The sequence below is a fragment of the Dipteris shenzhenensis genome, chromosome 15 (genome assembly GCF_047967505.1).
Source record: "Dipteris shenzhenensis isolate YYH24624 ecotype China chromosome 15, Dip_SZ_1.0, whole genome shotgun sequence".
Classification (NCBI taxonomy): Eukaryota; Viridiplantae; Streptophyta; class Polypodiopsida; order Gleicheniales; family Dipteridaceae; genus Dipteris; species Dipteris shenzhenensis.
Window position 1 is genome coordinate 14,496,401 of NC_141610.1, and position 25,771 is coordinate 14,522,171.

The following is a 25,771-nucleotide window of genomic DNA, read 5'->3' on the forward strand; positions in this document are numbered from 1 at the left end:
GAAGTGCTTCTATTGTGACATGCCAGGTCATTTTGCAAAGGACTACACAAAGAAGAAGGCGGATCAGAAAAACAAAAGGAAGGAGTCCGACTCAAATTCAAAGGGTGATACAAAAGCCAAAGCAAATGTGACCTCCCCATCTATAAGCTGCCATATGAGGAGAGCTTGGGGGGGGGGGGGGGTTGAACCTAGGGTTTGAGAGACTAACACATGAGCAGCAGCATGGCTGCCATGTGGGCAGGAATCAAAGAGAGAAACAAGAACAGTACGGAGTTGTTATGGGCAGATCAAAGGGCCAGAATAGTACGGAAGCACGGCATATCAGATTACAAGCACCCGCTGTACGGCTGGTTTCACGGATATGTACGGAGCTTAAGGGGTGCCCTAGAGCTGGAACAAGCTTGGAGCAGAGGCGAGATAGTCTGGGTCAGATTACGATGGATCTAGTACATGGAGGCGCACTGTTTGCAGCAGGTTTGGGGGGGGGGGGGGCTGGACCCTGAATATGTAGGAGGGCATCTACCCTTGAAGTGAGGGCCAAAGCTATGAGAGCCCTTTAAGGGCACTTTTTTCAGCAAACTGGTCAGCCTGTTTGGGTCGGCCAGAATGATGCTGCTGGCCTCATTCATTCTCAGCCATCAGAAGAGCAGCAGGAGCAGCTATACTCACACCCTCAGGCCTACATCCAGGAGGCAAAGGAGACTAGGAGTTGCTGCAGACAGAGTTCATCTAGGGCTGGATCTTGGCTGTCTTCTAGGGCTAGGGCTGGATCTTGGCTGTCTTCTAGGGCAGCAAGGTGTTTGACTTTGGACAGAAAGTCTACTTACGCTCGAGGTGGAGCACGCCAGCTGGAGTCTAGAGATAGCCGGCAAATAGGAGAAGGACCTTGTGGTAAGATCACAGGACCACACCATTGGTGGGACTCTGGATCTATCTCCTTTGTATTGTGTCCAGAGTTTTGGACGGAAATATATTTTGGTGTCTTCTATATCTCGCTGGTTCATTGTCTATTGATGAGTCTACACATCTATGCTATGCACATAAGTTTAAGAAGTCTGTGATTCCACTCCCACACAGACACACTATGAGCTCCTAGGCTATTCTATCAGTCTTCTAGTTTCTAACTACTTGCCAATGATAGGAAACCATTAGGTCGCCTAACCTAGCACCTAAGGTCTAACTACCACTCTCTTGGAACCATTAATAATTCTAACCACCAAATAACTCCAAGGATGGGTCAATGAACTAAACCCATGGTTACATTTCTCATTTATCCAGCACGCTGGTGATGGTGATCTGGCACTGTGCTTTCTACCCATATAATGAACCTTTATTCGGAACGGCTAAGATGATGTGGAATTTCTTTGGGTCCATCCATGGCAAGGGGGAACAAAATAGATTCCAAAAGCTGATTTAAATTGAGAGGAAGTGCCATCTAACCACACACAATATTGTTTTATTGTTTCTTTTACTTCGGGATCACCTTTGGTTAACCAATCCCAAATGCAAGCATGCTAGCAGCTAGACAAATAGTGTGTCACGTTCATTGTCGTGTTCGTTATTATGCGAAGAGTTCCTTTTGTTTTCAGACCATCCCATTTAGCATGCTATGCAAGGGGTCCATGTCCATCCATGGCAGGTGCCTACCCATTGGCTAATCTCCTCTGACCATTCTCATTTTTGTCCGCCACTATGATCTCATTCTTGGCCTTATCGTCTATCCTATCTCTTCAATAAATGCTCTTCAACATGCTCCCCTGTCTGATACTTTATTGCATGGAAGCTTTTGGAGAATTTCTTTGGTTATAGCTAGAGGAATTTGTTGAAACTTGAAAAGCAATCATTGGACTGGACAGTACAGGTGGGTTGAGGATGATGAAATGGAATGCTAGGAGGAAGACGAAGAAGATCACACCTAGCAGGAAGAAGTTGAAGATCTAGCAAAGAGGAAGCTCGCTAGCTCCAAGAGGGACTTATAAGGACTTAAGGAAATGACACGAAACCGAAGATAACAAGCGGTTACAAGTGCAAAACATATTTATCATAGGAGCTTGAACATCTGATATTATCAAGCCTTGACATCCTGAATCTCTCAAGTATGTCTGCATATCTTCAAATAATCCTAAAACAAAAAAGATCTTTGATGTCAATTTTTCTGCAACTACAAGAAGAAAATACATTCATTGCTGCGCATTAGCCAAATAAAACGAAACCCAAAAAAATCACTAACCCTAATAATGGAATATGATTTACTCAAATACATGTCACTTCGTGGGCCAAAGTACCTCAAAGCCACGATATGAGATGCCTATGACATCCAAATATATTCATTTTGTAATATTTAAAGAAACTGTGCAATGAAAAGTTTGAATGCATGCACACAAAACTCCCCAAATTACAGAGAAATTCATAAACCATTATTTACAGCATAAAAACTAAAGACAGAAATCAACATTTTTACACGTGCAGGATATATTTGCTTCAAAACTTGGATGACATACCCACGTCCACGAACACGTCTGCAAAACAACGATACAATAAAGCTGTCAAAGCTATGCAGTTTGAAAAGTACGAATATTAACATTCCCATTTGATTACAAACTTCTAGAATTTGCAACAAAGCGGACTTTCAAAATGTTTCCATGGGGCATGAAGTACAAGCAAGCAAGTAACATTAGTCTTAAAATAAAAAACAATTTTAGCTACTGCCTTCTAAAGGCCAAACCAAAAAAGAAGAGAGAATTTAAAAAAAGGGCATAGCCAGGTTCTCTAGGGGTTTTCAATGCATGAACTGGATCAATGCAAGGCATCATAACAACGGAGGGGAGAGACCCCATGTGGAAGGATGAAGTGGAAGAAGATAATGAAGAAAGAAAAGGATGGAAAAAAACATCGAGGGAAGTCACTCATATGGGAAGACAACTATTCACTTTGTGTGGATGCTTTGGGCTAATGGTACAACAAATTGTCAAAACACGGAAGGTACACATGCAAGACAGCTCAAGGGTCAAGTGTAGGCAATTATGTGATCACAAGCTCACATGCAAAACAACATCAAGATTGAGGATGAGACTCTTGAATCAGGCCATAGAGCACATGTCCATAGGCATAATAGGGACAAGCAATGCTGTGAAAAAACAGAAAATGATTGCACATCCCATGCTAAGAATGGACTACAAAAAAGCGCATAGTTATGAAAAGGAGCTAGGGGAGGCAATGGCACAAGGGCAAATGCCTTCCACATAGCAAGAAATCAGCAAATACATAAGAAATATGCTGCTCTCAACAGCCCATACATGTTTCACTAAAAGCAAGGGGAGAAGTGCCCGGATGCCATGTAATCATTGGTACGACATCGATTGCAAGGATGCAAATAGGGCTTGGAAAACAACAAATCCAAGAGAAGAGGAGGACAAAGCCCGAAACATATAAACACGTAGTAAGGCAAAAAAAAAAGAATATATCTCAAAAGCAAGCCGCTTGAGAGCTTTAAGGAGTTGAAACAAAATCCCAGAAAGTTTTTCTAGAAACTACATGGCAACAAACCCCAAGAGAGGAAGGCATAATGGGACGAGATGATATGACTTGTCAAAAGCCTCTATGAAAAAATACAAGGAAGAAAAGATCAACCACAGCTATACTATCAAAGCAACAAATGGAATCATAACAGAGGAAGACATGGACAACGGCCCAAAAAATCTAGCTAATGGGAAAGCTCTAGACACACGAGGGCTAGGGGCAGAAATGTTAACATGGGGAGGTGAGAAAACAAAGAAAATTCTTACCAAGCTTATGAATATGGCTCTAGAGGAAGGGTTTCCATTAGATTGGCAGATAAGCAAGATTGTACCGATTCATAAGGGGGGAAAAAGCAAGATGACAAATCAGCAAATGGGCAGAGGAACAAGTAGTAAGGGCACCTGCCGCCATCGCAGGCAAGGTTTCACCCCAAGTACTCACGGTTGATCATTTGATTGCCATAAAGGCTGCAACTGAAGGAGTCAAAGGAAAAAAAGAGGCTGTCTACTGTTGTTTCATACATTTCAAGAAAGCCTTCGACACAGTGCTGCGTAAGAGGTTATGGGAAAGACTGGAAAAGCTCAAAGTTCCTTAAGAACTCAGAGAAGCCACATACCGACTCTATGAGAAGGTACTAGCTGAGTTAGCACAGCCACTAGTGGACGAGTTGTGCTCCAAGGGGGAAGTTATAATAAAGAGTGACATACGGGTTAAACAAGACTGCCCCCTCTCACTGACATAGCCATTGTGAACCTTTGGGAAGGGTGTGAATATGCCAAGGACTCTCACCAAGACATCTGTTCTTGAAATGCCTTTGACAAGGCTTATGATAGGTTGGATGGCAAGGCTTGCAGGTTGGAATGGGTCAACATTCAGACTTTGCAAGACATGGGGCTGGGACAAGGATTTGTCTCTTTTGTTGAACTACTGTTGACCAATGCCTCAGTTAAAGTCTATGTATGGGCAGATGATAGAACCCCTTGCCCTCAAAAGGTCAATAAGGCAAGGTTGCCCTCTAGCTCTCCTGCCTTTTGCCATTGCAGTTGACTCTTTAGGGTGGGAAGAGGGTGAAACCGGCCTCTAGATAACTTAAGGCCAGTAATCCATTATAGGTTTGTCATCCACATTCATCACAACCATAATGCATCCCTTTCGACCACTTCCTTTAGTTAAAAACCACTGAGAGATAAACTTTAAAAACACTGGAAGGGAGGCTAGAAATCGAGGGCCCAAAAGATCACAGGGTAGGAGAGAAGAGCCGCTCATCCAAGAGAGAACCTCAAAATGTGTGCTAGAGAGAGAGGACCAAAATTTGCTATAAAAAAGGTCACGCAATAGGGAGAAGCAGCTACTCAGCCAAGAAGGAGCCTCGAAATGGGTGCTAGAGAGAGAAGGAATGCATGCAAGCACATGCGAACGCCTGGACTGCCACGTGGCAATTTACCTTGCCACCTCCTTAATGCTTCTAACCCTCTCTTTTTAGCTCACACTTTTCCTTGCCTTGGGCCCAACATTTGGTCACACTTATTCCTTGTGCGCAAGTCCATCCATCTGCCAATGCATCATCTGCGTGGAGTGACTAGTACACTCATCATAGAGGTCCCGTGGCACAAATACTGTCAACAATCAGTACCTTGGGTGAGACATGCAATGTCACCACGTGACCTCTAGATACCTGAGCCTGTCTATCCTGAGGGAGTGGAGGTGCTAACCCCCTTTGAGCATCAAGCAATGCTCTAGACCTTTGCTCTACTAAGCCTGAACGAGCCTCAACCGCAGTCGGCTCAAGCCAAAAATGCTTCCAGGTAGTGTTGCAATAACCCAAGTGAATCTGTCGGTTCACCTTTCTCCATCCACTTGGCATCCAATGCAGAATAATTCTGGAACATCAACAGATAGCATCCGGAAACTCTACCTCTAATCTTTCGTGCCAAGATCTGCTCTAGGACCAAGATCTCATCCTATTCTTCCACTTTGGGCTGTTTCTCATCAGGCATCTCTTCAGGAACATCCCCATGAAAAGGTTTCAATAAACTCACATGAAGAGCATTGTGAATTGTCAAGAGTTGTGATATGCAATTGTGACAGCTGAAACTTGTGGTTTTGTAGATATTGCATCGGATATTGGCTTCCTTGAAAGTGCATCAGCAACAACATTTTTCTTGCCAGGCACATGCACAATCTGAAAATGGAACATTGAAAGGAAGTTTGCCTACCGCATATGTTTTACTAACAGCTTTCTCTGATTGAGAAAGTAACTCAAGGATTGATAATCTATTTGCACATGAAATTCAGCACCTAAAAGATATGTTTCCAAGTGGAAAGAGCATGTATGATAGCCAACATCTTTTTTTTTTTTGTGCAAAACTAGACTTCCATAATATGAATAAACTTGCCAGAGCAAGCTCAATGCGATAATACATCATGGTGTGCATGAAAAAAAACTTCTCAAGAAGAGGTACAAAATAACCAAGGTTGAGGCTGAAAGTGCCATCTCAACCCTGTGGAAGACTCAGAGAAGAAGGGAGAGCCCCTCCATTCCCTGAGGAAAGCAGCCCTCCTAGTAGAAGCTGCTAAGAGGACCCCTACATGCCCATCCAGATGGCCATCAGTGTATGTATAGTGTCTATCCATATACTCGCCATAGTCTCAGAGGGGTGAACATGGGATCCATCCAATGCCTCTGTGCAGCTGGCTCTCCATATATGCCACGCTGATATACTCGCTAGTATCTCCCAAGAAGAGTACACTGAGGTACGCACAACCCTGAAGGGTGAGGCAGGAACATCGTCCAGAGAACATGGCTGAATCAAGTATCGTCTGATAGCTATAGCCCGTGATGAGTTATGTCTCTCAAAGAAGACCTTAGGCCCTGAAAGGGAAAGTCAAGCAACTGAGCCCCAAGTCATGAAGAAGGGGAAATGTGCAAAAGAATTGAAAATCCTGGCAACCCCCTTTCATATAGCCCTTGCATGTCTGTAATCCCATAAACAATGCTGAATAGTCTCCACAGCAACATGGCAAGGGGGGCAAGTAGGATCAGCCCCGAACCTAGATCTCCATAGGTCCATTGCAATCCCACCACAAATAGAAAGCCTGAAAACAAGTGATTTTTCTGAAAACTGTGGGATTCCCAGAGTCTCCTCCATTTTATTTTTTTGCAGATCAGCAGAAATATTGAAGGCATCCCAATGAAGAGCTCTAAAGGACCTCCAATCTCTACAACCGAGCTGAAATCTCTATCTTCTCACCCTGCACCTTCGACGCGCACTACCAGACCACCTCCAACGTCACATTCTGCTTCAGCAACGCGCCCAAGACCCTCAATAGCAGTGCGTCTTGGACCCTCAGCTAGGCCCGCACTGGTTTCCTATTGGGCACCGATCACGGTTTCGGATCCTCCATCCTCACAGAAGGACCCCCCCCTCCCCCCCCCTCTTCAGACTCAAGAGGGTGATGCTATGGGTGCCTCTGCCCCCGTCCCACCAGCTGTAGATCAGGAGGGGCCTTCCGATGCTTCACTCCCTGCCAGAGATACTCCGGATCCACCACAAGACAGGACCAGCGATGATGCTCATTCTGATTTTCAAACTCCCGGTTCCTCTCAAGTGTAGACTCTTGCAAGTTGCCTCTATTGCTCCTCATTCCACCTCCATTGATAGAGGCAAGGGGATTGTCCCCCTGTCACCCTCACCATCCTCGAGTGTAGGCATTCTTTGTACTCCTAAGCTAGGCTTGATTTACAAAAACTCTTTCTCTGTACTGATAGATTTGGCGAACATCGAGGAGGATCCCTCCACCTTTGGAAATGCTTTTTTGGGAATCCCTAATGAATAGCATCCCCCTCCGCAGGTGTAATGACAGCCACACCTCTTTCTCAAAAATCTGAAAATACATTTCAGCATCTCTGAGCACCCTACTCTCATATGCAACCACTCTTCCGTTCTGCATAAGCGCTCCTCCTATCCTATTTCCACAAGCATCACATTGGACAGCAAAGGGTTTGCGTAGATCTGGCAAGATAATGACGGGATGGGAGCCTAGCTTTCCCTTAAGCTCTTCAAAGGCTGCAATTTCCTTGTCACCTCATCTGAATGGCACTCCTTTCTTCTGTAAGGCATGAAGGGGCGATGCTATCTCAACAAAATAGCAGATGAACCGCTGTAGTACGAGCATAACCCAAAAAGCTACGTACTTCACGAATATTCTTCAATGGTGGCCACTTCCTAATTGCTTCAACCTTTGGTGGGGTTCATCCTCACTCCATCTTTGGACACTTTGTGTCCCAGAAAGTGGATCTCATGCATGAAGAACTCACACATCTTAGCATTGATAAACAACTTGTGCTTCCTAAGCTCTACAAAGACATTGTCTCTTAGACTCTTACCAAAGTAGGAGTACAGTTGCCATATTTCTCCCACCAGGAGACAGGTTGCAACTGTGTCTCTCGGAGCCTAGCCGTAGGTCGACCAAAGGAGAGGCTGTGATTGCGGAACAATAGAAGTTCATCCTCAAGTCTTCGTTGCATCTCCAAGTCACCACCCGTCCAATTTTGTAGATACTGTTGCATCCCCTCCTCCAACTCGTCATTCTCATATTGCTCTTGACTGTGCCAGAGCGGATGCAATACATGTGCCACCGCATGGATTGGGCGGTGGAACCAATTCCACCGCTTATTCCATATAGCACGGATGGACTCAACCCTAAATCATGCCACAAGAAATTAGAATGCATTATGCATGCAAAATTCATAGACTATAGATAATAGTACATACATAATATATATCTGCAAATTCCACGCTTCATGATAACAAATTGCCATTTAGTAACTGCAATAATTATACATATTACAAAAGTAAAAAGTCTTACTTATCAGGCGATAGGGAAGTGTTTCTGTTGAGGGCCTCTCCAATCTTGTCCACAAACTCGTACAAGAGCCCTAATGTGCTTCCCTCCATGTCTGTGATGCGAAGCACCGTGTAGATAGGATAAATCGATTTGATTAATGCCTCCGCCTGATTCCACCAAGACTCATCCATGATCATGCGAAAAAATTTGATAGACTTTGCTTGGCCTCTATCATCCCAATCTCCCCACTCCCGAGACACAACCGTGCGCAACAAGCCCTGGCGCACTCGCACAAGCCTCTCCACCACTATGAACATGTAAGCAAACCTTGTGGTTGGAGGTTTCAATAGCTCAAGGTCACTGTAAGCCCGATAGATGCTGAGGACTTTGGGTCTCTTCGTGACAAACTTCACGATACTGCAGGTTGTGGAGAAGATGGCATCAATCCAAGGTATCTTCGCTAGGTCCTCGATCAAAAGATCAAGGCAATGTGAGGCACAGGGTGTCCACACAATCTTAGGGAACTCATCTTCTAATATGGCACCCATTGACACACAATTGCTGTCATTATCTATCACCACCTGCACCACATACTCAACACCTATCTCCATAATGGCTGCCCGTAAATGCTCCCAAATATACAGCCCTGTAATCACTGTACCTGCAGTGGAAGCGTCTATGGCTCTCAAGAACATGGTTCCCTTGCAAGAAGATACTAAAATATTGTACACATTCCTCTTGCGTGCATCTGACCATCCATCGCATAAGAGTGTGCATCCATATTTTTTCCAAGTCTCTTTCAAGGGCTTCATTTGGTCTTCCACACATTCCCTCTCTCTTCTTAGCTCTCTTGTCCGCAAGGCCTCATATGTAGGCCCTTCCCATTCATACCCAATGCGGCTTACGGCTCTCATGGCCTTCCTCCATCGTGTAGTCTTCGCCACATGAAAGGGTATTGCACATTGTATGAAGAGCTTTGTGAGCTCACTAGTGGCCTCCTTCACTGCTTGCTTTTGCAAGCGTGCTTGAATGCTAGACCTTTGCAATGATCCTCTTTTCCCCGCACTAGCATCCACACTAATTGATCCATGTGGCAAGGGTGTTCTTGTGGCACTAGGACCCGCGCTCGATGTAGTTGATGCCCCTCTACTTCTCTTTGCAGAACCCAATGTGCTGGCATCATCCAATGGCTCAGTGTCAGCAGCCTCTTCTTCATCTTGCAGCCCTTGTCCTCCACTTTTTGCAACCAAGGCTGCCATACGCGCACGCTTCCATTCTATTAGGCCACCTTTCACTGCAATAGGCACGAACTCACAAGGTCCTACATCCTTGCAGGGAACACCTGCTAGATGGTCTTTCACCCGTGTGACTGACCCCGTCTTGCTTATGCCGCAATAGTTGCATCTCCACTTCTTGGAGCCACCGCCTCCTTTATAACTATCCAGGAGGGAGACATGGACCCAATAAGCATCTCTCGGCATTGAGGAGGATGGAGAGGTGAGAAGGAGGATGGAGAGGTCACAAGCGACTCGTGAGAAAGGATGGGAGGTAGACCGTAGAAGGAGGATGGAGAGATAGAGGTAAAAGAGGATGGAGAGGATGGAGAGGTAGAAGTGAAGGAGAATGGAGAGGAGGAGGATGGAGAGGTAGAAGGTAAGATTAAAGAGAGAATGGAGAGAAGAAGGATGGAGGGATGGAGTCAGGAGAGCAGGCTGCCAAGCTGCAGGCTGCAGCTTGCAGGATGGAGAAGATGGAGCAAAGGATGAAGAGGATGGAGAGAGCTTTGGAGCTGTTCGCATGCTCAGACAGTGTGGAAGGGAGCCATGGTGATCTTAGCGAGGGCGGCACCCGAGCTAGGACCGGTCACTTGGGGAGCTTTTTGTTGGTGCAGCACCGAGATGGGACATCACCTCGCCTACGAGTTCTCTCGGCAGGATCCAGTTTTCTTCATCATGCAGGCCACCTGGGCACACATGGAAAGCTTCCCTTGGCACCTGACAAAGACAGATGCAAGAGCGATGACTCGGCACCTAGTTTGGGAGCTCATTGGGAGTATCGTAGGCTGGCACATCTGGACCTCCAGATGCGCGCAGACCCTAGGAGATCAGGCTTCTTCTGCTACCCAGACCTTCGCGGACATCTGGAGCACAATCATTCACACACTCAAGGGTCAGTGGGATCAGATTCAGGGGGACTCCCAGGCAGGGAAGGAGAATAGACAGCGCTTCCTTCGCGATTGGGACCATCAGGAGCTCTTCTTCCAGTACTTTGCTCAAAGTCTTCAGTGGCATTACTCGCCCCCACTGTGGTTGTTTGTCCACACTCAGATGATTATGCCCTGAGAGGCTTGTAATTTAATTTTTGTTTACCCCGGGCTGCATCCGTTTCGTGATTGCAGCCCGCTGGCCTTTAGGCCTTCTTGTACTCTCGTTTTTCAAGTAATATAACAAGCACTACTTTTTGCCAAAAAAAAAAAAGTTTTGAACGAATACATCCTTGAATTATTCACACGCTTTTTACAAGACTCTACAAAATATGTGCTATAGCTGTGGTCTCATTCAAAAAAGAAAATAAAAAGAAATCATAACACATGGAGTATCAAGACGATCACCTTTTCCTCCATTGAATGCACAAAACGGAAGTTTTGCATCAATTAGTTGTACTTGCACCGTTAAAGCCATTTCTTCCAAAACCTAAATTTAGGGATGAGTTGTATGAGGTCTAAAAACATGCCTCTCTCTCTCTCTCTCTCTCTCTCAACCCAACTCAAACAAAGAGCCGTTGAACTTACCAAAGTGAACGAATCCAAGAAAGCAAGCAAATGGGCGGTCTATAGGGAGGGACAAGCACTGATTAGGGGATCCAAATCTAAGCCTAAAGACTCTCAATCTTAAAATTGATGTAATGACGGCCATCTTATGATTGAACCTAGAAGATAGCTATGTTTTATAAATATTTTAGAGTGCTTTATGCACTCAACAAGAGCATCCATGTGCGCTCCCCAACTCTCTGGTGCCCACATGTATTAGCTACTTCTTTTTTGTTGTACTTAGTCTTATAGGTCCATGAGGCCTCTTGAAGACATTAACATCTCTTAGGCCCTTGAGGCCCCTGAAGACGTTAACAACTCTCTCTCTCTCAAGAAGGAAATACCACAAGTAGAGTGGGATGAAAATGATGTCAACTGTGTCTCTCAAACGGGAATGCAAGTACAAGTGTTTTTCATAGAGAGGGAAAGAACTAAGATCCTTTGACAGACAAACAAGTTGAAGCACACAGATTTGGATCTCCGAGGAACTCACCCCAACTCAGCTGAAACAAAGGAATGTCAAGCTTACCGAAGTGAAAGATGCACGCAAAGCTAGAAAATTGGCTCTGTATTGAGATGGAATAGCTTTAATTAGAGATTTCAAATCTAAACCCAAAGACTCTTAGTCTTAAACTGATGTTATGAAGGCCTTTTTTATAGATTTAGCCGTGTTATAATAATCAAGCTGAGATGCCATGTGGACTCTTCGTCTCTCTGGTTTATCCAGATGATGTAGACCATTTTGACATTCTGTCTTTTGTCCCATAGGCCCGTGAGGCCTCCCGCAGACGTTAATATGTCTGCCAAGTCTACCATGAGATTCAAGGTGGGTATCACTACCTCTTTCAAGAGGGGCATGGCTTTGGTCCGCTTACACGGTTGATCCATTTTCCCGACCAAGTTTGTGTTGGGCTCTATTTGATTGAGATGCGACGTCAGAGAGATACACTGATGCGACAGACCAAAGAGCAACAGGAAGCGATGCCACAAGTCCCCGAGATCGACAGAGCACAAACACGTGTTACAGATTTCTATGCATCTGAGTTGGCCATCCTTCCTCCCAACCCTCGGTCCCAACCCCCACCCTTCTCCGAGCCCCCTGCCCTAGCTCCTAGCCCCCCTCCGAACCATCTCAATGTTGTAAACCATTTTGAAGGGGGGGAGGCCAATGGCGACTTTGTATGAGGTACGGAGGCCCAGAGGGCGGAATATACATTTTGATCCCAGTCGGTTCGGTTCTCATTTACTACCTTCTAGATGAGCTTATTGGATAATTCCGCCTAACCATTGGCTTCAGCATAGTAGATATGAAGAGCTTATGGTCAACCATGTGCCATTATCTTGCCTTTTCCATTGTTGCTTATTTGTTGTAATTTGCAGCAGCAAACGAGATTGTTTGCTGTCTCAAGAGGGAGGTATGTCACGGGGACATGAATTTCATGTGCATCTAAACCTATGGCTACTCCCGTGGATATTTTGGCCGCGAGGGATTGGCCTAGCGGAAGTGTTTACTTCCTAGAATTCCCTACCGGCCATAGGGATAGGCCTAAAGGAAGTGTCAACTTCCTAGAAGTCCCTAGTTCGATTTCTAGAGCACCCACTAGGCCCAAGTGGTGAGTCAAGGCAAGGCTAAGAGGGGTCTAAATGTGGGCCCAAGGAAAAACCAATGTTTCATTGGTTGGAGAGGGTTAGAGCTTTAATGTGGCGGAAAGCCAATGTTGCCATTGGATTTGGGGGTTAGACTTTAATGAGGAGCCACGTGGCAATTCCTCATGCAAGCCTCCTCTCCTTCCAAGCAAAAGTACGGACTTTTGGACGTCTTTTTAACTGCTCTCTTTTTCTTTTTCTTTCTCACGTATCCCGAGGCCTTTTCCCTCCACCTTTGTCTCTAAGGTTCACGCTTTCCAAAGCTTTCGTACGGCTGTACGGAAGCATTAATTGCTGTGGTGCGGGCAAACCTGATTGTACAGCTGTTGCACGCTTTCCAAGGCGAATTGCACGACTGATTTCCATTGCATTCGACCTGTTTTTGTTGCTGTCACACATCCCAGGCAGCTCTCCTGCACCAAACTGCTGGCACGCAGTCCAAGACCTGTTCCCCGGTTGGTACAGCACGTTTTCCTGATTGTTTGGACTATTCTGCATCTCCATAGATCCTGTTGCAGATGTTTTAGCCTTTCTCTCACTGGTTTCTGGCTTCTACACCCTGCTCTTCCTTCTCTTTTCAGCTCTCAGAATCTTTATCCTCACTTTCTCTCTTTTTTCCCCTTGATTGGAAGCCATATTTACACCCCTAGGGGCCTCGAGAGAGGATAGGTGCAAGACAGAGCTTGCCCCTCTGCCATGGACAGCGGATATGGATATTTTGACTTCCTTTTGGAGTTCATTTGTCCTCTTTAAAGTTTATTATTGCTCTTTTGTTGTTGGAAGCCCCCTGTTGGCCATTTAGGCTGTGAATGGACACCCAGTTACAGAGGGTGTAACCAAATTGGAGCTAGAGGGGCAGTGTGTGGATTTCTTCTTGTATTGAGGTCATTTGCTTAGTGTGATGATGCATTGTCGCCTTGAGAGGCCGGTTAGAAAATTGTGGGATCGCCAAACCCTTAGAGGGACAATTTGGATGCATTTCAAGCCTTGAGGCTGTTTGAGCATTTGTTTTGGACTTGTGGAATATATTGCCACTCTTGGTTGGACACAAATGTGAGAAATGCCTTAGCCTGGCCTGGCAGTTGGGTGCTAGTGGGTGCACTAGAATTGGATGCATTTTGAAGCCATGTGCTGGCTTGGGCAGTTGACTGCTAGTGTAGCAAAGTGCAAGGGTGAGCCCTTGGTGTAAGAGCACTATTTCCCATTGCCAAAGGAATTAAATAAATACCAAAAGGGGCGCCAAAGTATTTGGGGCCAATCAGTGTCTCTGTGTTTGGTTGCTTTGAGCAGGGGCACTCTAGCCTCCATCCAATTTCTTTTCAAAGTTGTTTCTAAGTGGTTTTGTGTTTAAAGAAGTGGTTGAAAGATATGCAATGCGGCTGTAGATGGCATGGATGCTAAGTTAGTTACAGTTTACTGCCCTTTAGTTAACTGAAGGCAAACTATAATAGGAGCATAACAATAAACTAGTATGATATCAGCCTACACAGAAGTATTATGCACGTTATTCATCCGTTCAAAATTCACACACGCGAATGCCCATAAGTTGATTATCCATCCTGCCAAACTAGATCGTAACAATATATTTTTTCTAAAGCGTGAGCATGACCAACCCGCTTAAGATCCCTGAATATTAACAAGTAAAAGCAAAGCAAGGCACGCATGATTATTCAAAGACAAAAGCAGCCATCTTTTTGTATGTCAACCCCATAAAACACCATCATGTACCTCGTAAATGGTGGGCTCTTTAGGAACAGCGCCAACAGCCTTTGGTTTTCTAATAATTTCCACAGGAATGCGCAGGCGAGCTGCAGCAGACTTTAATGCACATTCTGCATCACTTAAGAGTGTCTGTACTTCCATCTCTGACCATTCCAGCATGTCCTGAGACTTCCATAGTTCATCCGGAATAAACTCAAGCCGGTATCTTTGATTGACTTTTAAAAGATAGTTGCATTCACCGCCCATTATATGAAACAGAGATGTAACTACTTGTGGTAGCTGCATTTCCTCAAAAGCTGCAAGCAAACCAGCCAGCCTATTCTCAAATCTCTCTGGCTCTCCTGGATAGCCTGCAACCAAGCACTGCTCATGTCATCAAGGTAAACAATGCCACACTTAATTGTCCCTGTTGTCTTCCCATGTACTCCAACTATTCTATCTTTACAGACTACAGATGCATGTGCACAATAACATGACAAAAAGTAATTTAACAAAAGGTCAACCCCCCCCCCCAAACTTAGAAATAAGAAAGACACTAGAAAAAGTGATTAGGGAGCCCACTTCTGCAACTGGGGATATGTGTTGTGTTCTTTAGACAACTGCTTCAATTTTCAAAGGTAGGTAAGACATACCCTGAGGGTTTCTATGTACCAAAAGCCCTAATACTAAAGAAAACCAAACAGGATCAAAAGCTAATAGAGGCAGACTACTATTGGTTCACATAAAACACTCGAGAATAAAAGAAAGTATAATAGGAGGTTAGCACTTGCCTATATGATAAGAAGAGGTTCTTTGTTTGACATACAAAACCACAACTTGGCAAGAGGCTCCAACAACTTACATTAGAATAATTCACATTTTCCATTGGCAACACTTCCGGGTGAGAAATCGATAGTACAAAGTGGGGCTGTCCACTGAAAACCTAGGCGACTAATTTCTAGATTAGATTGCAATAAACACTCTGTCATGCTCATGAAATTAATTAAATTATGATGTCGATTAACAATTCGACTACATTATGTTAAGCTATAGAAGCACTTTTTTTAACCTTTGTTGCTCAATCTGACCGGAGAAGACACTCTTTAGCCCTTTGTTGGTAAAGCAAGACGTTTTCTATGGATTTGCTGCTACAACCTAGTAATATGCCCACCAGAGAAAACAGAGTTGCCATATAGCGCATCTCCAAAGTATTCAAAACTCCTGAAGGCATTGCAAAATACTTTAAGTGGTCACCTCCCCATTTGTGAGCCCCCCAATGAGGAGTGTGGTGGAGGTGGACCAGGTTAAGATAGTCAACATATGGGCAGTGTTTGAGCCTGCCACATGCACAAAACTAACAGAGAAAGCAAGGCTGCCACATGGACAGCACCTGAGCTGCCATGTGAATCACACAGAATAAACAGGAAACAGGGCTGCCACATGGGCAGCACATAGGCTTTCATGTGGGCAGCACCCAAAGATGTACTTGGCTGCCTGGAGAGTCTGGAACAGATTAGGAAAAGCAGCAGTACATGGAACCCTGCCAGCAAGTGCTGCAATGACACATGACAGGCTCTGGAGGATGCTCAACAGTTGTACAGGCCTGGAAAACTCCTGGAACAGATCGCCCATTGGGAATAGTACGGAAAGGTGGCGCCTGTGTACAGAATAGTATGGGTGCTTGGAGAGTGTACCGAGCTCACCCAGGAGCAGCAGATCTGGATCAGGTCTAGCAGACGGGCAGGGTGCAAGGGGCATATATGAGACTACAAGGCATGGAGGTTTGGCCAGGGAAAAAGCCTGGAAACAGGCTGGAACTGCGTCAAATCACTCTGGGCGAGTCGCAGGCTGCCACGTGGCCAGAATCCTGCAGACCAAGTCGGTTTTACAGACTGAGAGGTCGGCTATTTTACTCATCTATTGTGGGGCTGGAGCTCCAGCCTATAAAAGGGAGCCTCATTCTGTCTATTCAGTGAGTCTTTTCCAGCCTGCTTCAAGGTGCCATCCAAGAGGATATTGGTGCAGCAAGGGAAGTGGCTGAGTGCAACATACAAGGAGCTCATAGGTCTTCATCAAGGGCTGCCCTCACAGCAGCAAAGGAAGACGAGATCACGGAGGAAACTTGTGCCTCAGTTTTGGCTGCATTCAGAGCAGCAAGGAGGTCAAGGTTCCATAGCAAGCACTGCCTTACAAGAGGCTGTCCAAGAGGATCAGTCGGAAGGTGTGATTGCGGGACACACATACAAGACCCACACAAGCTCTAGGTGAGCAACGCAGGCAAGTGTTTTGGAGGTGCCAAGGAGGTAGGAGAACAGCCTTTTGTATGTACAGATGTCCACATCTAGTCAGCATTGGGCTGATAGAGGGTGGTACACTGGACATAGCTTTAGAATATGATTGTGTCCACCTTGGATGAAATTTTATTTTGCTGGTTCTACTTGTGCATTGTCCATTTACTTACTGCACATCTACATAGTACACACTAAGGATAAAAAGTTTTTGGATTTGAAAATATACCATTGTGTAATTCCTGGGCTCAATGACTATCTTCTGTTGTGTGTATCCTTTGTTGTTCTAGGATTTGTGCGCTTACACTGACAATATTGCAGACACTTGTGATTTGCCAGACTACATGACAAGGCTATGACTGTGATTTGTTGATTTCACCTTTCAACCATACAAGGAAACTACTCCATATAGTAGCTGAAGGGCCACTTCCCCTCCCTTCGTAAGCATGCACAGGAAAAATCGCATGTTGATATGATAAAGTTTTAATTCTTAAGAATAACAGAACTTACTATTAGCTTACATTCAATATACAACTATCAACAAGCATTCTAAATCAGATCTTCTAATGTGAATATTGAAAACCAATAATCAAGTAATGCAAAACTCCATGGTTGAAGGTTCTGGACATTCTTTGAACTCCTGAAACATTATTGAAGCTGACATTTCTCAGAAGTTCTCAAACCTTCTACCCTAAACCAGAATACGCCTTCCTAAGTGTAGAATATATCCATTCTTTTAAATTTAAAAAAAACTAACAAAAGAAAGAGAATAAAGAAACTGAGAGAGAGAGAGAGAGAGAGAAAGAAAGATTTATTAACTTCTGCATAAGGCCAAACAATCATATGACACCATGGAATCTAAAATCATTATGGAGAGTACACTCCCCATGGGAGGAACTAGAGGTATACCTCTACAAAAAAACAACTGATGATACTACGAAATGCAGGAAAAAAACTCCGTGTGTGGAGCCCCTGTCTTGTGCCCTATATCATGTCTTGGCATGATTAACATGAGCTCTTTGTGGGCCTGATTGGGATCCCATCTGGAGTCACGGTGTCTTTTAACATGTCCTCTCTATAGGATGTACCCATGGACATCGTGAGGAAGAAAATGCATAAGAAAGAGAGAAGGAAAAACAGGTCCACAATGGAGATGGCCAGATGCATGCTTAAGGCCAAGTCTTTGCCCAATAAATTTTGGCTTGATGCAGTAATGTGTGCAAACTATGTGCTGAATAGATCACCTACACGGGCATTGAAGACTATTACACCTTATGAAGCATGGAAAGGCAGGAAGCCTTCACTTTCACACATGAGAGTTTTTGGGTCTCTTGCATATGTTCATGTACCATCTCAGCTGAGACATAAGCTTGATGACAAGGCAATCAAATGCATATTTATTGGTTACAGCCAGGAGAGCAGAGGGTATCAGTTATACCAACCAAATACTGGGAAGATTATTGTCAGTAGAGATGTAATCTTTGCTGAACATTCAGCTTCTCCTCTTGTGGACTGCAAAGCTAAGCCAGATGTTGACATGTTTGATGCCTTTGAATCTTGGTTACCTCTGCCATCCTCAGAAGAGGACTTTGACCAGCAACATGAGCCTCCTACGAGCCCTTCACCAAGCAATAATCAGCCACTACCTCATGCTGATTTGCAGGTTTCTCTTCCGGCACAAAATGATCCCACTATTCATGATGCAGTCACTGAAGAAAGAGCTGTCAATAGACAGCAAAGGCAAGTTCCCAGATGGCTTCTTGATACATTGAGGGACAGCAAACAAGATCAGACTTTTGCTGCCCGGACAAGATCAGGGAATAGACTTTCTTGAGTTTGCACTCCTTGCTACAGCTTGCAATGAACAGCCTCTATGCCATAAAGATGCTTTTGACAGCAAAGAGTGGATGGATGCAATGAGAGCTGAGCTACATTCCATTGCTAAAAATGACACATGGGAATTAGTAGATCTCCCTCCTAGCAAGCATGCCATTGGAACCCGGTGGGTCTACAAATTAAAAAGGAAATCTGATGGCAGCATAGATCGATACAAAGCCCGTCTTGTTGCAAAAGGGTATGCCCAACAACAAGGCATTGACTTTGAAGAGACATTTGCTCCCACATCCAGGATTACTACCATTAGATGTGTCATTGCCATTGCAGCCCATCATCATTGGCAAGTGCACCAACTTGACATCAAGACTGCTTTTCTTCATGGGGATCTGCAGGAAGAAGTATATGTCACACAACCTCCTGGTTTTGAGGAGGTTAATTCTGAAAATAAGGTATGCCGGCTTAGAAAAGCCCTTTATGGTTTGAAGCAAGCACCCACGGCATGGTATGCCAAATTTCATGCACACTTACTATCCCTTGGTTTTCAGAATAGTCCCACAGAACCCACTCTTTATGTCCGTGGAAGTGGATCTGATTTTTTAGTGCTGATTTTATATGTGGATGATATGCTCATCACGGGCCCAGATACTCAGCAAATTGCAGCTTTCAAGGCTGATTTGCAGCAGATTTTTGACATGTCAGACATGGGACAGCTCCATTATTATTTGGGCATTCAGTTTGCTCATGTTGAGGGGGCTAGCATGATGTCTCAATCCAAGTATATTGGACAGCTCCTTGATCGTTTTCAGTTTGAGGATTGCAAGCCAATCTCTACTCCAGTGGACCCTAGCTTCAAATTCTCAGCTCATGATGGGAGCCCACCATGTGATATCACTCTTTATCGGCAGGCTGCTGGATGCCTTATTTATTTATGTCACACCAGACCTGACTTTCAGTATGCAGTATCTCAGCTCAGCAGATTCATGCAACATGCCCAATTCACAGCATTGGCAGGCAATAAAGAGAGTCTTCAGATATCTCAGAGGCACTCAGGATTTAGCCCTCTTCTATGGTGATCAGGGTTCACTTACCATGCATGCTTACACGGATAGTGACTGGGCAGGATGTTCCGACACCAAAGTGTCACATATTGGCAATTGTTTTTTGCTTGGCAATTCATGTATCTCTTAGCTCAACAAGAAGCAACCAACAACTAGCTGTGAGGCTGAGTACAAGGCAGCTTTCACCGCTACAGTAAAGTGTGTTTGGCTTCGACAGTTACTTACAGATCTTGGTATTCGCCAAACATCCTCCACTATTGTCTACACTGACAGCTAGAGTGCTTTGGCCATTGCGCGTAACCCAGTGTTTCATGCGCGTACCAAGCATATTGAAGTTATTATCATTATGTTCGAGAGCAGTTGTCAACAGGAGACATAGAGTTGTCCTATCTTCCCACAGAGAACAACATAGCAAATATGTTTACAAAGGCACTTCCTCGTCCCAAGTTCGAAGTCTTTCGACAGGCTTTACATTTGGTTCCCTTTGTTACATGATCTGACATCCCTTGTACATTCATAGGTGGCTATATCCTTTTGGATGAACATGTGCCACCATGACCAGAAAATACCAGGTATTCTCAGACGTTTCTAGAGTACTTCAGCCCATCCCATGGAGGGGGGTTTGTAGGCCATCTCCTGGTGGTTCTAGTGATGTCCTATAAACCATGGTATGTGCCTTGTAGGCATAAATATAGGCACTTGTAGTGTTAGTGCCTTTTAGGCCACATAGGACACTTAATCCTATGTGACACCTAGGACACTTAGTCCTAGGTCTAGGTACTTGTACCTTGTACTCCTTTTTCATTATCCAAGTTTGACGTGACGGCTAAGACTTGTGCGACGATTTGCTACCTGCACTCTCTCTCTCTCAATCGATCCTACAGACAGGTGGCTATAAGAGATAAGGCCATGAGTACTTGTAGAAAGTTCTCTTTTGTAGAAGACTTGTCTTTCAATTTGATTCGTAACCGTTTCTTCTTGGACATTGTCAAAGCAATAGGGGGGATTGGACCTCCATGGAAACCTTCTCCATATGAAACCTTCCGCACAAAAGACCTCAGAGACGATGTTAAGTCCATTAAGAAGAAGCTTCAAGTAGTGAAGGAGAAGTGGCTAAAGGATGGTTGCAAAATAGTGTTTGATGGTTGATCAGACACTAGAAGCAAGCAAATTGTAAATTTCACTATCCACGAGAGTAATTCGTGAAAGCAGTGCACACTAGTGGCTACATGAAGACTATCCCTACAATTGTGTGCTTGCTGGAGACATGCTTGAAGCGGACTATCCCTACATTTTTTTCATTCATTGTACTTGCCATTATCTTGACTTGCTATTTGAGGACGTCGGCAAGTTTGATTGGGTGAAGCCTGTGCTTGACTAGTGTAGATGATTGTAAGATTCATCACAAGGAAGCAAAGATCTTTGCATATGTTCCGCTCTTTGAGGGAGCACGAGTTGTTGAAACCCCGTGACACTAGGTTTGCATACATTTACATGGTTTTGAGTAACTTACTAGATGTAAGGCAAGAATATGGTTGTAAGTGAAGAATGGCCAAAGCAAAACAAAAAAAGGCAAACAAATGGAACATGTCCTTGATCGTGCATTTTGGGAGCAATGTTTTATCATAAAGAACTTGTGTGCTCCCATCTTGAAGCTTCTTCGTCTTGTAGATAGAGAGGGTGCAACCATGGGATTTGTGTATGAACTAATGGACAAGATGGTGGAGGAGCTTGATTCCATGAAGAATATTTCAGAGGACCGTGTGAAAAAAGTAGGTTTTTATGAGTCACTTGTGATATTCTTTTTATGCATTTTCCAAGTAGAGAGTGACTCATATTTATCAATGATGGTTTGTAACTCAGGTAGAATATGATGCACACTCCCTTGCAAGCTATTGCATTCGTCCTTCATCCAATTTGGAGAGGCAAGGATCAAGAAACTGAGCAAGAGGTACAAAGTAGTTGGATGACCACCATTGAGCGGTATTGGCAATATTTTGCAGCTTGCAAGCTCTACTTTGTAAGCTGTTTTCTGAGAAAAAGGGTTCCATATTTGACTTTGTATTTTTGTTTTCAATTTATGGGCCTAAGCCCCAGCTTCAAAGCTTTGTAATTCAACTCTTTGAGAGTCAAAGCTTAGAATGGTGACTTGGCCGGTAGTGGTAACTGTTTTTTGGTCTAAAAGTCTAAATTTTAATGAAATTTGTAGCTTGTAAGTTGTTGTTATTATATGTAATGATAGCTAGCATGTTGGATTTTTTGTCAAACAGCTTTATCACAATTCGTAGCCAAAATTTGGATACTATCGTTACATTGGTGTGAATATTGACAATAGGTCTAATTAAGTATGGTCCTTAAATTGTCATCCTGATCAATGATACTTTCCCTGTCTCCATGTGGTATTTGTCAAAACGTTTGGGTGCTGACAACATGCCTCCATTAATGGGAATCTACACAACAAACCCTTGGAACTGCCACGCAACATTAAATACTAGCAATAGGAGTCCCAGCTCATACCTAAATGAAAGATTATGCAGTACCTGCAGGGATGAAATTATGTATCACCCTAGCTAACCAGGAATTATTAACATTATTTGACATTTGGAGGCTAAAAGAATGGTGAAATGTTAATGATAAGTAATAATATTCTTTGCTAAAGGAGAGCAATCAAGTCAGAAAGCAGTTTCACCTACTTAGCTGGGCAATAAATAATAATAATATGGCAAAGTTGTGAGCCCACATCAACTAGTGCATTGACAATGGTACCCAAGAGAAGAAAGGCAGCTTAATAAGCTTTCTGCAGTCTATTGAAAAGGCAATAACACCGATCTTTCAGCTTAAGCTGAATTGAGAACTAGCTTCTTCTATCCCTAGCAAGTTCAATATATATTTCTCTTATTTTAACTCCTCATCAAAATTATGGTGGTAGTACAAATTGTTGTTACGCTATTGATGTATCTGATACTCAATCACAGAGAGTATATATTGATTACCCGCTTTGTCTAGGCATTACTTGGTAAATTCAAAACAAACAGTCTTTCCACTACACTATTGCGGCCACCAATATCTCTGGGATCATACAGCAAAGCAAGCTCAACGTAACATCATATATTCCTGGCTTTACCAGCTGCAGTGACAATGGCAACGTGAGCACCATGTTGCATCAGCTTGATAATATGTCCTATCATTTTGTTGTCCCCTTCTATATGATGTCCATCAGCATATAAAGTGCCGTCAGCATCAAAAGTAATAAGGGTAAGCTCCTCCGCTACAGCATGGACCTGTCAACAACAAACAGGATCAAAAGGAATTTGTGGCACTCAAGCTATAAGTGTACAGAAAGATGTGTCCTAAACATACACTAAACAAACACTCGCCCAAAAAACAACCAGACCTCAAATGTGAAGATTAAAATAAGGTGTATGATAGCCAAATGATGCTTCTTGCCTACCATACTAGGATCATATGATCAAGAAACCAGTCGACAACCAGGTGGCCCAAATGAATTAAAGTCGTATGAGATTGTGCATGATCTAAATGCGGGAAGGCATTGTGGGTATTACAAGTACAGTTTGAAAACCCAGACTCAACCCATGGGCACCAGTGCAAATAATAAAGAAAAAGACAAGATGTTTATAGATCTACATATAGTCCTTGATATTGCGTAGAAAATGGAGCTTAAAGTATACCTGAGCTATGTTTAAAACATGCCGAACTTCAGCAAAGTTGGGTGGTACAAATCTTCTTCTAGAAAGTGAGGAAAATTGATCATATTCTCGCAGTGCCTGGACTAATAGCAAAGGTGAGTAAAACCGGCCCACTGAAGGCACAAGCCTCTTTAATGTGCTCCGCCTTGGGTCCTCAAAATGCTCCCTCACCCATCTCTCCATTTTTTCCATTACCTGCAAAAAGCTACAAAAGGGATGTCAACACCACCCCTTATGTACAACAACAACATTAGTACTCTTAGCAGTGGCTCTAAGCATTTATTTTGTTCTATAATAACAATTGCATTCCAACGTTGGCTTTGATAAACCAACCAATTCACATTTGTGTAGCAACGATGTCCATTATTCTCTTTTACTTGGCAAAGATAATTTTACAATGGCCAGCAGCAATATGTGTTTGTCCGAAGGGGGTACACACTATTTTTCCCATTCGCGCCAGTGCACGCGGACACACACACAAAGGTGGGAGCACACACGCACACATGTCAAAAATCAATGTAGCAATGGCTTGGTTCCCATTTGACCTTGCTAATAAGGATTCATGTCAAGATTTTATAGCTTGCTATTTGGACTTATTCATCTTAAGCAAGATATCAATAGACATAAAAGAAGCAGTGCAAGCTGCAGCATGCTAAACAAAGCAGCAGGTAATATAATGCCAAGCAGACATGCCCCTATCCCCTTGGGCCTTGGTTCGTGAAGCCTTCTTGGCTGTCCATTGCTGCTTATTGCTAGCCTTGGTAGCCAGAAGGGGTGTCCAATCTCACCTAGTTGGCCGGTTTTTCTCCCCTCCCCTTCATTTCTTCAGTCTCCCCTCCCCCCCATCACTATTTTCCCTTCCTTCTTCACATTTCCCTTCCTCGCATCTTTTTCTCCACCCACAGCTTTCCACATAAAGACATAGAGGGAAGTCCTGTTGTAGAGGCCATCAATGCATGCCGCATGACTTCTGTCAAGGACAATCATGAATACTTCGAGGAACATGATTAGCTGACAGGGAGACAAGTTTCTGAGGCTTCTTCAAGGCTCAGTTGTAGGATACTCCAAGCATGAGAAGGTGAATCCATTGAAGCCTCGATGATGAAGAATGGAACATCAACAAATCAAGAGGGTATATTGTCATTGGTAGATTACTCAAGTGTGAGCTCATTTGGAGCTTATGAACCACGATCTCTGGAGAGATACTTAGTGATGGAAATATATGTGGATCAGCCACAAGGATCTCATTGCTCAAGTAGGTTACTTGGTTGCGGATGGTGCTAGAGTGCTGACAGGGTGATATAGACCTTAGGAGCATGGCGCTTGCTGTCCTTGGATTCTAAGGCGAACAGCTGGATATACCTGACGTTTGTATTAGGTGTAAGAAATCCTAGATTTACTATATTTAGAAATGTGCTAAGGAACAGAAAAGGAGACTGAAATAGCAGAGAACAAGGAATATTTGTATTGCTTGAATATCAATAGTGTCATCCATACAGTTGGGCCTCTCTTATATAGAGAGTGAAGAGTCACTCATGAAAAGGTGTATACTCCAAAGTATATGTGCATGAAGAGGTGTGTACCCCTTGTGAAGGGTGTGACCCTTGATGAGAGGGTACATTACAATGGAAGTGTCTCTTCAATAGAATGTCTCTTGTGAAGGGTTGTGCCTCATAGGAAGTGTCCCGTCGAAAGGGCATACCCTTCCACAAGTGTCCATTCATCAAACCATCCATAAGTCTAAGGTATAGAGAAAGGAATACGTCACAAATCGTGACATCCCCTCCCACTCAAAATAAGACCCAAGTGGAGATAATGAATTGGTGTAGAAAATATCACGGTAAATTCTGAAAATAATGTTGTAAAATGTCAGGGTACTGCTATAAGTCTTCATCAATTGCCAAGTAGCATCGGAGTCATCCAGATCTCGCCAAAGAACAAGGAATTCCATGATAAGTCGATGTCGAGTCTCTCGCTATCAATGGTCCACAATACGCTCAGGGATAAGGAGAACATAATCGTCTTCGATTTTTGGGACATAATCACTTGCAAGAGGAACTGCTTTATCGCCTGGAATGTACGTCTTTAGCCAAGAAATATGAAATGTCGAATGGATTTTACCCCATGATGGTGGTAATTCCAATTTGTAACTTAAAGGTGAATTTTTCTTAACGATCCGGAAAGGTCCATAGTATCTTGGTCGCAACTTAGGAAACACAGAATTAACCGTCTTGTAGCGATGTGTCTATGTTTGTTAGCAGACTGTTGATACCACTCTTGCGCTTTTCGCATATGATCCCTGACTTGAAGTAGAATGTCTTGCATTTCTTGAACCAGTTGATCAGCTAGGGCCACTCA

At 43.8% G+C, this 25,771-nt stretch overlaps 1 protein-coding gene across 5 annotated transcripts in view; it reads right to left on the bottom strand.

Moving 5' to 3' along the window:
* Positions 1-25,771, bottom strand: part of LOC147893410 (uncharacterized) — a 51,635-nt gene that overhangs the window by 8,896 nt on the left and 16,968 nt on the right. For 2 of the 5 annotated variants that reach the window (XM_087386260.1, XM_087386259.1), the window contains exons 2-6: positions 23,396-23,608; positions 22,831-22,987; positions 14,552-14,895; positions 10,979-11,060; positions 2,502-2,519 (exon numbers count right to left, since the gene is read on the bottom strand). In XM_087386260.1, the coding sequence (XP_087242386.1) occupies positions 2,502-2,519; positions 10,979-11,060; positions 14,552-14,895; positions 22,831-22,987; positions 23,396-23,608 (814 nt within the window). Of the gene's footprint in view, positions 1-2,453; positions 2,520-10,978; positions 11,061-14,551; positions 14,896-22,830; positions 22,988-23,395; positions 23,619-25,771 lie in introns of all 5 variants that reach the window. The other 3 variants (XM_087386263.1, XM_087386262.1, XM_087386261.1) reach the window with 3 other exon arrangements.